Genomic DNA, 13,004 nt, shown 5'->3' on the forward strand with positions numbered 1-13,004 from the left:
AGAGTGAACACACGTCATGTCCTCACACGAGCGAGAAGGATGGTGACACGGATCATAGGTGCAAATCGAATTAACAGGAGTGAGGGATACAAAATGAGACATGCTAGAGAAAGACGGGCCTCTCATTTGGATTAAAAAGCCAAAGAGGGGACATGGACGTGAGCCCAGAAGGCTGCCGAGGAGCCAGCAGAGAGAACCGTGGGCACAGCACGTGGAAACAAGAGAAGCGGCTGTGTTGGGGGGACACAGAGATGGAAGCCAGGGCTGCTGGAGTGGCCTGTAATAGACTGTTCATAGTAGCATGGACCCCCCGTGGGAGTCGCCTTTCTCCACCAACCAAGTTCTCAGGGCCCAGCAGGGAGAAGAACACAGCTAGGGACACAAGATAAGGACACTAGCCATGAGAGGAGCCCACCGATATCTATAGGCTTTGGCTCAAGGAAACGGTGCTGGGCTGCGAGAAAGATGGCGGCACCTACTCCCCACCTACTATAAGCAGGTGTTTCAGATTGGGGCTCTCATGCCTAGTCTTAGGTGTCTTCCCAGGAAAGGATTATCATCATCCCCATGACATTTGGTCAACAGAAACTGCCACAGAGGTGAAGTGGCTTATCCAAGATTTCAGAGCTAAGAAAGACAAGCCCGGCTCTGAACGCAAGCAGATGGACGGGTGGGCATTGGCGGGACGTGGACGATCGCTTACCGTTAGCCAGCAATTAGCTTGTAATTCCAAGCACTGGGAGTGTAGCGGGTGTTCATACATATCCACTGGATGAGTGAACGATGAGGAAATATGCTCACGGGTTTGTGGACCGCATTACAAAACCCACAAGTCCATTACTCTGTTTGACTCCGTGAGATGACGCAATGGCGTGGTTCAGAGGGGCTGTATGGGCTGGCCTTGGTCACAGATTTGGGGAAAACAGAGCAGATTTAGGAATCTGGTTTCTCTGACCCTTGATGAACATGTGTTGAGCCACAGTACACACAAATTCTAGGCTGACGTGTGTGTGTGTGTGTGTGTGTGTGTGTGTGTGTGTGTGTGTGTTTGGCTCACGCGGTATCTAAAGATGCCAGGTAGACAGGAAAGGTTAGCGCAGTCAGACACTAAGGGCCTTTGCATCTCCTGGCACTGGCCACGAGAATGCCCATTTGTCCTTATCTCTTCCTTTTCCTTCTCTTGCCAGGGGGAGAGAGGCCTGGATGGATTCCCCGGGAAGCACGGGGAGACGGGAGAGCAGGTAACGGGGCATTGGGTCTGGTGGGCTCGGCTTTCCTGGAGGACGGGAGCCTGACACAAAGCTCTGTAGGGCCTGATTGCCTTGATCTCCGGCTCAGCTGGAGGCTCGGGGAGGCCTAGGGACCTGAGCCCCACTTCCACCAGGGTGTGGGAGTCGCAGAGAACACACCCCTTTCGGTCCATTCCATGGGTGACGTGCATGTGTCCGAAGTGATGTGCTCATGGCAGACTCTTCCATAAGAGTAAAAAATTACAGACACCCTAGAAGCTCATCAGTGAGGAACTAGTCAAACAAAGCGGGGTGTGGAGTTACAGGGGAATAACCTGAAGCCGTGGAAACTGATGGAACTCCTACTGTGCTGATGGGATGTTCTGTGAGCAATGCGGTTGTATGGGAAGTACAGGCAGGCATAGAATGGTGTGGAAAATGGCATCTAGGGCTTATCAGGGACATGCACTCTCTATGGGAGGACACTCAGGAGGCTGATAACCTGCTTTCTTCTTTCGTTGCCTCTGGAAGAGGCCCCGGGGTGTCTGGCCGATGGGATGGGAAAGGGATTTTTATGCACATACATTTTGAACCATGGGAATGTGTTATCCATGAAAGTAACTACATTTAAATATTTAGATGGCTAAAACTAAATAAAACCTAAAATTCTCCATCTGCTCGCAGACAGTTGGGAAAATACTTGGGTCATATAACTTAATACATTAATATATTAGTCAATTCATACATTCGTATTACTAGCTTATAGATTAAGTAAGTATATTAGTTAATTATATTTGATATATAAGTGCATTATAATGTGTTAATTTCAATATATTATGTTAATATGAATTAAATTTATGGATAATCCCATCGCTCCAAAATAACAGCTTGATTTATATTTATTGGCCCTTAACAAATTGGACTAATACCTTTTTATGTCTTAGCCCCTTCCCTTAACATGATGTCATAAGCATATAACCGTTTTCTTAAATACTCACCAGGGACGGGACTCAGATGACCACTTAGCATTCCGAGGTGTGAATGTGCCGTCTTGAATTCATATTCAGTGCACACTACCCCTGCCCCAGGGCTGAGTCCTAACACTGGAAGTACGCACATGGTGAGGGCCCAGAACGCAGTGGGTGGGTAGCAGGACAGCGCGTAGTAAGATGCAGATGGTGTGGCCCCAGCAGGGCAGGGGTGTGGAGAAGCAGAGGAACGGCGAGCGTCACGGAGGGTCATGGAGCATCTCCTCCTACGAGGGGTCGTTGGGTCTGTTCTGGTCGTGGATGTTTACAGGAAGAAAGGAAGTGGGAGAGCTTGTCCGAATATCTCTGAGCACACCTGTGCCTTTAGGATGAATTCCTCAGGAAGTCACTTGTCAAGGGGATGAACATTGGTTGTCCAACTGTCTTGCAGATCTTCTTCCTCTTACAAGGAGACTGACAGGAGGGCCCCTGGAGTGGGGTGGCTCGGGGCACCTCCTCATTTCCACTCCGGTGGGAGCGTTTCCTGCCTGGCTCTCCCAGTGGGAAGGCTTCCCAGTGGGAACCTGGAGGAGGAGGCGCGCTCGTCTTCGGGATCTCCTACGCCCACCCTCCAGGTCCTCGGCTTTCCTGCTGCACTAACTGATCCTGGTCCAGAGTCCAGGCAGCCCTGTCCCTCCTGCCTCGGCTCTGGGGACCTCGCTGGTCCTTAGCACCCTCTGAAGAGTCCACATGACACCCAGGGGGTCACGGGTGCCTGCTTCCTGCCTCTCGCCTGGAATCCCTCCTGATGCATCCCTCGTATCCCTCGGGGAGCAGTCCTCGTCCCTCAGAATATGTGCCCCACGCCGCAATACCCGCTGAGTCCAGAAGGGACCACATGAGACGTGGCATTTGGGAGTCACTGAGAAGGAGTTTTCCAGCAATAAGCACTGTCTGGAAGTATGGTCTGTCCTTCTGGGGCAAAGGCAGATTATAGCTTTGGAGCTGCATGGCCCCGACCTCTTCCTTCTCCACTCACTGCCACTGACAGTCCTCCCTTTCCTCCCTCCAGGGGAGACCTGGCCCTCCTGGCGTGGCAGGACCCCAGGGAGAGAAGGTAAGCCAGGCCTGGGGTGAGAAGGGCTCTGGGCTCTGGGCAGGTGGGTACCTGGGGCCCGGGGGAAGTGTGGGGCCCAAGCTGGAGCTCTGGGAGCAAAGAGCAGAAAGAGGTGATGAGCTGGGTCTCAGGAACTCAGCTCCCAAGAAATTTCTGGTTATTTTATTTAAATTTTGTTTTTCTACTTTGAGGAATAAAAACCCATTTAAAACAAAACAAAACAAAAATCCCTGTTATATAATATCCAGACATATTAAAATATTATGCTACTTTAAATTGCCTTTCGGACTAAGGCAAGGCTGTGAATAAATACCAAACAAAATCTGACAGACTCCTCCTCCTCTTCCTCCATTTCTCTTTCTCTGTTCTCCGCAGCATTTTAAAAAATGTGTTTTATTTTTTAACCAGAATCAAGATTCTGAAAATGTACTAGATCTTTCATAAACAGAATAAACATTGCATCTCATCATACCGGCCATCTCCTTTAGAACATTCTCTCAAGAAGGCTTAACTCAATAAATTTGCGCTTAGAATTTCTGTATCTCAGTGGAAAAAAACGCATGTGAAGAGTCTTGGCAGATTGTGAAGTGCTCTGAAAATGTATGTGAAGATAATAGCCTTCCAGAGCATTCTGGGTGGCAGGGAAGACTAGGAAGGTACAGTGTGCCCTGGGTTCCAAGAGGAGGACCAGAGCACAAGTTCCAGATTCCTCGACAGGCCCCTAGGAAGGACATCGGGCACTGGGTTTGAGAATAGCTGGGGAGAGGAGGGGGGGAGGAATGCAGGTAAACTGAGGCAGGTGCAGCCCGGGGAACATCACTTGGACTCAGGGTCACTCTGCAGAGCTCAGGTGAAGGTCAGTGCCTGACGCGCTCTAGTCCCAGCAATGCTGGAGAATAAAGGAGGAGAGAAGACTGCTCTACTCTTTATAGAAGCAGACGGAGTGTGTGTTATAAATAAATAAATAGACCCACAGGCTAAAGAACCTCACCTGAGGAGCAGCGGCTGGAGGACATTGACGTCTTCCAGACTTGCTCACTCGGGCTTCGGTTCTGACTTAAATTATTCTCTCTCCCAAGTATTTTTAGAGTTGAGATTTATATTGTTATATTATCTTGGCATCAGGATTTTAATATATTCTCACAGCTCCTTGACAGGGGATGCTAAATTCTAAAATAAGTAGTTTATTTCAAGTCACTGAGAGGGAATGATCCTTGAAGTTTGGATGTAGGTAACTCCTGCCATTGCCCGTGTGCGTGTGTGTGTGTGTGTGTGTGTGTGTGAGAGAGAGAGAGAGAGAGAGAGAGAGAGAGAGATCCCAACCTTCCACCTCATTTATAGATGTTTTTGGCCCCTGCAGTTTGGGCAACAGCTGAGCTAATGCCTATTATGATGAACACAGCAGAAGTGCTAAGACAAGGTCATGGGGTCGTGGTGGTATTTCGGTCATTCAGTGGAATGAGCAGGAAACCAGGGATGCTCAGGGGTCGGATGTCTCTCAGCGCATATTCTCAGTGAACATCATGGAGACAAATCTCAGATGTTTTACCATCTGAGAAAGTCATCGGAACCACAGAGCTGGTCTGTTACACCCCTTCACTTTACAGATGAGAGAAGGGAGCCTAGAAGAGTAGGGTGTCTTGTTGGAGACCCTGGAGTGGCCTTGCAGTAAGGCCTGCGAGCTGCCTGCCCATGCAGCCGTTCACTGCAGATCTCAGGGTCGGGGTGGCACTGTTCAGGCCAGGTTAAGGTGCCATGCTGGTGGCCGGTATCTGTTGGCACACGACAATCTTCCTGAACCTTACAAGGGGAAAGCAACGATCACGTGGTCTCACGCAGTCTCTGAAGGCCAGGATCTAGGTACGCACTGTACGCACAGTTGGGTCGTCCTGGTCCAGGGTCTTCCGTGTGAGGCTGCCAGCCAGGTTGTGGTGAGCTGAAGAACCCGCTTCTGAGCTCACGCGCGTGATTGTCAGGCCTAGACTCCTTGATGGCTGCAGGCAGAGACTTTACTTACTCATGACATGGCCTCTCCATAGGGCTGTGCACAAGAAGGACATTGCCTCCCCTGGAGTGAGTGGCGAGTGACCTGAGGTTGGGCGGTGAGGGGGTCCACATGGAAGCCACTGTCAGGTTCATAACCTCATCTTGGAGGCCACACCACGTCCCTCCTGCTGTGTGCTGTTGGTCCCGTAGCCTAGCACTGGTACCGGGTGGGAGGTCCCCACAAGGAGGCGTGGGCCACTGGGGGCTATCGGGGAGGCTGACCACCACAACAGCTAAAATGACCATTGCAAAAATGCGTCACTTACATCGTGCAATGAAATGACTCGAGGACAGACTGTTGGTTCTATTACTTACTAGCTTTTTGTCCTTGAACAAGTTGCTACACGTGCCTGTGCTTTAGTCTCCTTGTCTCTAAGATGGGAAAGAGTGTCAGAGGGGGAGAGCTTGACTCTAAGTCCTTCGAACGAGGCCCGGCGGATGGAAAGGCTCTGATCTCTGTTGGCTACCTGCTCACAGTAATTTTGGATGAACTACAGGATCTTAGCCTTCCTTAAGAGTGACGTCATGTGTCGGGACATTGGCGCTCCTCTTCTGTAAAATGACCTGAGCAAATGAGAAAGCCTGTATGGATAAATTTCATAACTATCATCGAACATTCGCTTTTGTGGTATAATAGAGATGATGATGCGTACAACAATAAAAAGCACAAAATAACTGTGGTAGGGAGCCATAGCGGAGATAAAAGAAAGGGGATGCAGTCATGAACCCCAAAGGATTGATGATGCCCCCACATACGACTGATTCTCTCTCCTTCATATCTGTTGATATAATATACAATAAGATCGCCACACAGAAATACGGAAGAGTTCAGAATGGCTTCTAACACTCATATTACCAAACTATTAATAAGGTTTGTGGGAGCAGAGGGAAAATGTAATCCTGCTTGGGGGGACCGAGAGGTGCTTATGGAGAAATGGAGAGGAGATGTGCCACTGGGGTCTGAGGGCCTGGCGATGGTCATGTGTACACGTCACAGAAGCATCTGGAGATGATACACAATGGTAAAATATGGCGTGCGTGTGTGAGTGCGTGAGCGTGTGTGGGTGCATGTGAGCATGTGTGTGTGTGAGCGTGTGAGTGTGTGTGAGTGCATGTGAGCGTGTGTGAGTGTGTGAGTGCATGTGAGTGTGTGTGTGTGAGCGTGTGTGAGTGCATGTGAGTTCATGTGAGCGTGTGTGTGTGAGTGTGTGAGCGTGTGTGAGTTCATGTGAGCGTGTGTGTGTGAGCATGTGTGAGCGTGTGTGTGTGTGTGTGTGTGTGTGTGGTTGGTGGTGCCATGGAGAGAAAAGAACTAGAACAGAGAGATGTTTCTGAGGCAGGACGTGTTACTGTATGAGAGACAAAGAGGAAGGGAGAACAAGGAGGGTTGACATTCATTAACTTGTCCCTTCCCCTGCATTTTGCTGTGTGGCCAAAACCACTCTAAAATAAAGTCTATTAAAAGAACATTTAATTGGGTGCCTGGTGCTGGGTAAACAGAGATGTTTTTCCAAGTCTTGGGCAGCCAGCGGGGACCGTGGGGTTGTTCGGTGTCAGGGAAAACCTGGCCTGTCCATAGAATAGGACCTCGAATGTAGCGCGGGACAGCACGCCTGCCTGGAGCCACTCATTCTGATGCCTCCGCGCTGGAATTTAAGAGATGCTTTCGTGTTTATCCAGTGACTCAGTCGTTCTTTGCCAGCTTATTCAACACTAGTCTTTCCGTGCTTCCCCATGCTCCCTGAGCTAGCCTCAAGGGAAAATGAAAAGTGGTGTCCCCAAGCCACGTGACGGGACGTCGGCTGCAAGTCGTGAGCTGGTTTAGCTATGGGGCGTGAGAGTAAGCGCGATGAAGGGTTTCCTATTGCACAGTCGACAAATACGCCCCATGTAAACCAAGAGTAGCTTACACCGGGGCGATCTGACGCACCCACGGCCGTCACGGGCCGCGTGACCCCGGCACAAAACAAGTCTCTTGTACATAATGATTTGGTGAAGATGGATGGGTGTGATCACAGCGTCTGTGTGACTTATTTGATAAACAGTAAGTGCTGACCACATGCTGAACCAGGGGCTTGGTGCAAGGGATGCGCCGTAAGGTGTAATGACCGCTCTGGCCGTGTCCGATGTGGCTCCTGGTGCAAGCAGGTGCTCACCGAATAGTGGACCAAGAGCTGCTCTTGAGCTGGGAGAGCACCAGCCAGATCTAGGCCCTGACCAGGCGCCAAAGAGAAAATAAGGCCCCTCTGATCTTGACACAGAAAATCTGAGCAAATCTGCCACGAGGAGGGAGGGAGATCCAGCATGAGGCGGAGCGCAGAGGAGGAAGTGGTCCCGTGGGCTTGTGTGGATAAGCAGGGGCCTCCGAGGGGCAGGGACAGGCAGAGGAGGGTGGCAGGAGGTACGCCGTTGAAATGTTTGTCATTTCTCTGCAGGGTGACGTGGGGCCAGCAGGACCTCCTGGTGTACCGGGCTCCATGGTAAGTGTGCAGCCCTACCCAGGGGCTGGAACCACAGACCCCTACGCTGATGGGATTGTGTATTTGGAAGAGTCCTTGCCTCTCCAAATGATACAAGGCTTTCCACACTCTAAGTGCGGTAAAATCAGAGAGAGTCAGGAACTGCTGCGCTACAGCATATGCTGTGTGAACACCCTTGATGGAACTGAGGGAGATGACTATTGAGAAAACACCACCACCTCTGCTGACGCGTGGTTTGTCCCACAGGTGCAGAGAGAGGGCCTGAAGGGCGAGCAGGTAAGGGGAATATGGTCCTCCCCAGGCGGGGCTCCAGGTGGGAGCAGGGATAGAAAGGCCACAGCCATGGGGTCAGAGCGGCTTGTGGAGGCCAGACGGAGCCTCCCAGAGATGGGTAAAGTTGATTTTCCACCAGGAAGGTGAATTCCCACTCTATATCTCTGGGTCCCTTTTGGGAACTCTGAATGTAGATTCTGGGTCAGCAAAGGGTCATGAGTCATGGGGAAGGGGGAACCATGGTTAATGCGTGTTTGGCTTCTGTTACCAGGGAGCCCCAGGACCACGGGGTCACCAGGGCCCACCTGGGCCACCAGGAGCTCCGGTAAGTCAGCCTCCTAGCCCGGGGTCTGCTCTGAACACTTCTAGGTCTGGAAAACAGTGGTTTCCCCTTCTGAATTCTGTGACATTGCAGAAGCTGGTCCTGTCCCCCCAGGTGACGGGTGCTGGTGTCACCATCGTGCACGGGAGCAAGCTGAGCCCCGACAAGTGAAATTTCCATTAGGCGGTTCCCAAATGTGGAGCTGAAGTTGAGACCCAGCAAGCCTGCCTTCACAGTTCCAGTCCTAAGCAGACCACGAGTGGGGTTTCTCATGGGCAGTCTAGTGTTTTAGGTTCTTTTTTTTTTTTTTTAAGTAGGCTCCAGTCCCACTGTGGGGCTTGAACTCACAACCCGAGATCAAGAGCCGCAGGCTCTACTGACTGAGCAACCTGGTGCCCCTTCGTTTCCTTGTAGATAAAACGGAGTCATTGGACATTACAGTGCTAGGCGAATCTTTTCCAGTGCATACTTGCTTCTCCCATGGATCTGATTCAAACCGACTTCTCAGTGTCCAGGAAAGCTTTAGCCTTTGGGTTCTCGACTGTAACGGATTTAGTGAGATGTAAATAACCATTTGGGAAAAGGTCATTCCAAGGGACTCTGATCCTTCTGTGATGGGAGTTCAGATACTAAGGATAATTAATGAGCATGCAGTAAATTCCACAGGTCAGTGATTTCACCGTGCTCCTCCTGGCAACATGCTGCAGCCCCTTTCAAATGACCATATTTTATCGAAGGAAACAAGACAACTCTTATTTTGAAAGGTCCATAAATCAAATTTATATGAAGCCATCGGGGCCCATCCCTCATTAGGCTAAGTGTGTATGGTTTTGTTGGGGTAAAACCAGAAGAAATCTAGCAGATGTTAAAGTCCAGTATAACTAGAGCAATTCCATACCAAAAAGTTCAGGTCAGAAGAGCTACCTTCTGTCTTTGTAACCTTGGATGTCTTGTTTCATCTGCCAAGGCTTGCTTTCCAGAGCTCCTCACCATTATGATAACTGTTGGGAGATTCACAGTAGAAAAGGCAGGTAGCACAGTATGCTCTCATGCTTGGATCTCAGGGCATGTGGGCATATATATTTCAGATCTAAAATTGGCAAGTGCTGGAAGTCTATACTATAGTGTATATACATATGCATATATATATATTTTTTAAAGATCTGTTTATTTACTTTAGAGAGAGAGAGAGAGCATGTGCAGAAGGGGAGGGGCAGAGGGAGAGAGAGAATCTCAAGCAGACTCAGCACCGAGCACAGAATCCCACATGGGGCTTGACCCAGAGACCCATGACCCAGACTTCACGACCGGAGCCAAAACCAAGAGTCGGACACTCAACCGACTGAGCCACCCAGGCGCCTCTATACTATAGTGTATTTTTATGTGCAAACATGCTTGTTAAATCTCAAGGGTGAAGTCATTCTTTTTGTTTTGCTAATGAAGATCTTGGTGCAGAGATATTGAGTGGACTGTGCACAGTCACCCAGCTATTCAGAAGTGAAATTGACCTTTGAACCCAGATGTGTCTGACTGTCAAGCCCATGAGTGCACAAGGCAGCCATACTTCCCCTGAAATGTATAAAGAATTATTTCCTTCATGGCCCCCACTAAGGAAGAAGAAGCTAACAGTGCCCAGCCCTGCTTGACCCTGAGGCAGCCTTCTTGACCTCTCACTCTGGATCCTCCCCTTTGTGCAGGTTTTCTTATGATGAATGTAGGAGTGTGGGCGGGGGACAGAAGGAAGAAACCTTAAACATTTGTGGCTAAATATTAATGCTGGAGGTAGAGGGGTGAAAACACATGGGCTGATCTCCTAGTTGAATGAAGGAGATGTAAAAAAAATAACCGTGAGTAAGCACTTGCAGTCTCTAGAAGATTAATGAGATTCTTGAGCGTCCCGTTCCTGCAGTCCATTGTATAGGACAAGGACATGGTCCCGAATCTTCAAACGCCAGAATGCTTCAGCCCTGCTGATCAGGAAGGAGCTGTCCGACGTTCTGAAGCTGTCCTCCATGTAGATGCTCTCCCTAGAATAACGCTTAGAGCAGTACCTGGTGATGGAATTAATTCCCTTGCAGGGAGCTCAGAAACACAACAGCCTGCCCCAAGCCTTTTGGAAAGGGGGCCCCATGAGGAGAACCCAGGACTGGAAGATTCTGAAGGCCAGGACCAATGTCTCTCCTCCCTAAATCCTCCGTTTATCTCATGGTGGGGACTTAGTGCGTGCTTACGAGCAATGGCCCCCCCACAGCCGTTCAAGAGGGGCATGAAAGGGGGGCTGACCGCAGTGCGAGCTCACAAGGAGCAGCACGGGCACCGAACCACGGCACTTGCAATGCAGCTGCAACATCAGGTCTCATGTCCCATTTCTTTCACCAAGTAGCTTTGTGTCTTTGCCGACATTGCTCATCCTCTCTGATACTCCTGTGCTTTACTCCTGCCCAGAAATCGTCATCACTATCATCATCATCATCATCATCATGCCCGTGACTGTGCTATATGGGCCACGTGAGCTAGTGTGCAAGGCAGGGCTCGGCGCAGCCCTTGTAAGCCCCGTATCCGTATCGGTTGCCACGTCTGTCTGTTTTGAATCCCCAGCAGCACCTGGCCCAGGGCCTTCCGCAGAGCCGTTGCTGCCTAAATATTCATTGGATTGATTCAAACAGAGAAGCTGGCTTCAGTGACTTCTGGGGAGGATGGAAAATTTTTGGAGTTTGTGTTTAGCAATCCCAGAGAGAAGAAAATGTTTCCCCTTCTCTAAATGGAAAACTGTGTGTGGCATTCTGCATCCAAATGCTGGAGCGGTCCGGGAGGCTGGCAGCTTTCACCTTCCCCCCGAGATGTGACAGGCTCCGGCCGTCTCATCAACGTCTGGTTGGGCGTAATAAAGAAGGGCAAGCTGCACAGATCACATGTGTCTGCTGATGCTCAAGGAACTTTCGCTCACTTATGCAGGGTCTTCCCGCCCCTTGTGCCCCGAGCTTGACGGGATAACCCTTGTGAGGAAAGGAGATTTAGTCTGTGGTTCCTGTGGGTTTCCATTCATGTGTTTGCATCCACGGTGTTGTTAAGAGAAAAGAATATGGATCTAAATCCAGTGTGGTTACATCATAGTCATGCAAAACTCAGCAATAGTAGCTCTTTGTATGATTGCAGGGCAGGAGGGGGGGCGTCTGACCAGCATTCACCGGGGAGGTTGACGATCGCGGCACGGAGCTGAGGGCCCCATTCTCCCACTCCCATTGTGTGCCTTCCTCCTGAAGCTGCCGTCATGTGGGTGTGAATCAGGGTGTGGTCAGGAGGTCTGGGGGGGTGCTCTGTCCAGGCTCTTGTACCCATTCTCCACGTGGTCCCTACAGCCACTTGGTAAGTAAGTATATTGTCCTCACCTCCGAGATGAGCCAGCTGAGGTTCACGGATGCCAAGGAACTGGTCTGAGGTCATGCAGCAGATGTGTGTATGGGGGGGGGGGCTTGGGGGGTATGACTTGAATTATCAGGTCTGTAGGACCCTTCCTGCACCAGTGTTCCTTGCTTAATTGAAACTGATCTGTCTTAGGCAATTTCATTCATTTGTCCAGACGGCCCTATGTTGCATATCACTGTTGACCGCATCCCATAACCCAAGCTAGTTCTTGCTGAGACAGCAACATGCAGGGACAATGGCCCTGGCCGTAATTACAGCGAAAGACCCTTAGGTTCCAGAGACTTCCGTGCATGCTTTATGCAAAGCACTAATGCAAGGCATTTGAGCCCCAGTGTGTTCATCTGAAAAGTGTGAATGATGTTGCCTCCCTCTTGATTGCTAAACATACTTGATTAGGCCAGATACATGCACATGTTCTAAAGTGTTACAGATTTGCAGGGACAGGACTTTTTCCCCTCCTGACCTCCCAGTCTCTCCATTGAAATGGAATGGTATTTCCTACCCAATGAGCATGGGAAGGCAAAGTGCAGCCTGTGGTGTTGAACTCTGCATTGACCATTGTTTCTTTCTTTTTTTTTTTTTTTGTTTTTCCTTTCTGATCCTCCTAAAGGGTCTGATGGGTCCTGGAGGCAAGGACGGACCTCCTGGTTTACAAGGTCTCCGGGTGAGTAACATGTCTTTCCCTTCCGATCCCCAGCTCACCCTCACTGGGCCCCCACATCAGCGTCTCAGACAGAGGGCGTGGTGCCAGCCTACTGAGCTTGAGATGAATACTGGAAGCCGATTGAAGGGTTAGATTTAGATCATCAAACACAGTGGAGGGTTCACTCTGAGCTCAGCCTGGAGCAGGGTCCTGGGGATGTGGAGAGGAGCCTGTTGGCTGCCGTGAATCACGTATATGGAACTCCACAGCTCTGTGTGCTCAGAGCCCCGGCAGAAGGAAGCCCAGTGCTGAGAGAACAGAGAGAAGGGGCAGCTGACCCGGCCTGCAAGGCAACCAGGACTTCTTGAAGAGGTGGTATTTGAGCTAAGTCTCCAGGAAAGAATTAACAATAAGGATGAGGGAAAGGATAGAGACCTGCCAATAGGCTCTTAGCTACTTTAAACATCCGTATCATTATTGAATATCATAATATCTCATGG

The 13,004-nt window shown here is 50.1% G+C and overlaps 1 protein-coding gene across 1 annotated transcript in view; it reads left to right on the top strand.

Annotated features, from left to right (window-relative positions):
* The window catches only part of COL22A1 (collagen type XXII alpha 1 chain), a 248,728-nt gene that overhangs the window by 107,202 nt on the left and 128,522 nt on the right, over nucleotides 1–13,004 (top strand). The window contains exons 17-22 of the mRNA XM_045812201.2: nucleotides 1,188–1,241; nucleotides 3,270–3,314; nucleotides 7,796–7,840; nucleotides 8,087–8,116; nucleotides 8,385–8,438; nucleotides 12,472–12,525. Coding sequence (XP_045668157.2) covers nucleotides 1,188–1,241; nucleotides 3,270–3,314; nucleotides 7,796–7,840; nucleotides 8,087–8,116; nucleotides 8,385–8,438; nucleotides 12,472–12,525 — 282 coding nt within the window. The remainder of the gene's footprint in view (nucleotides 1–1,187; nucleotides 1,242–3,269; nucleotides 3,315–7,795; nucleotides 7,841–8,086; nucleotides 8,117–8,384; nucleotides 8,439–12,471; nucleotides 12,526–13,004) is intronic.

This window comes from Ursus americanus, chromosome 9, assembly GCF_024610735.1.
Source record: "Ursus americanus isolate L20-20 chromosome 9, mUrsAme1.1.p, whole genome shotgun sequence".
NCBI classification, from domain to species: domain Eukaryota; kingdom Metazoa; phylum Chordata; class Mammalia; order Carnivora; family Ursidae; genus Ursus; species Ursus americanus.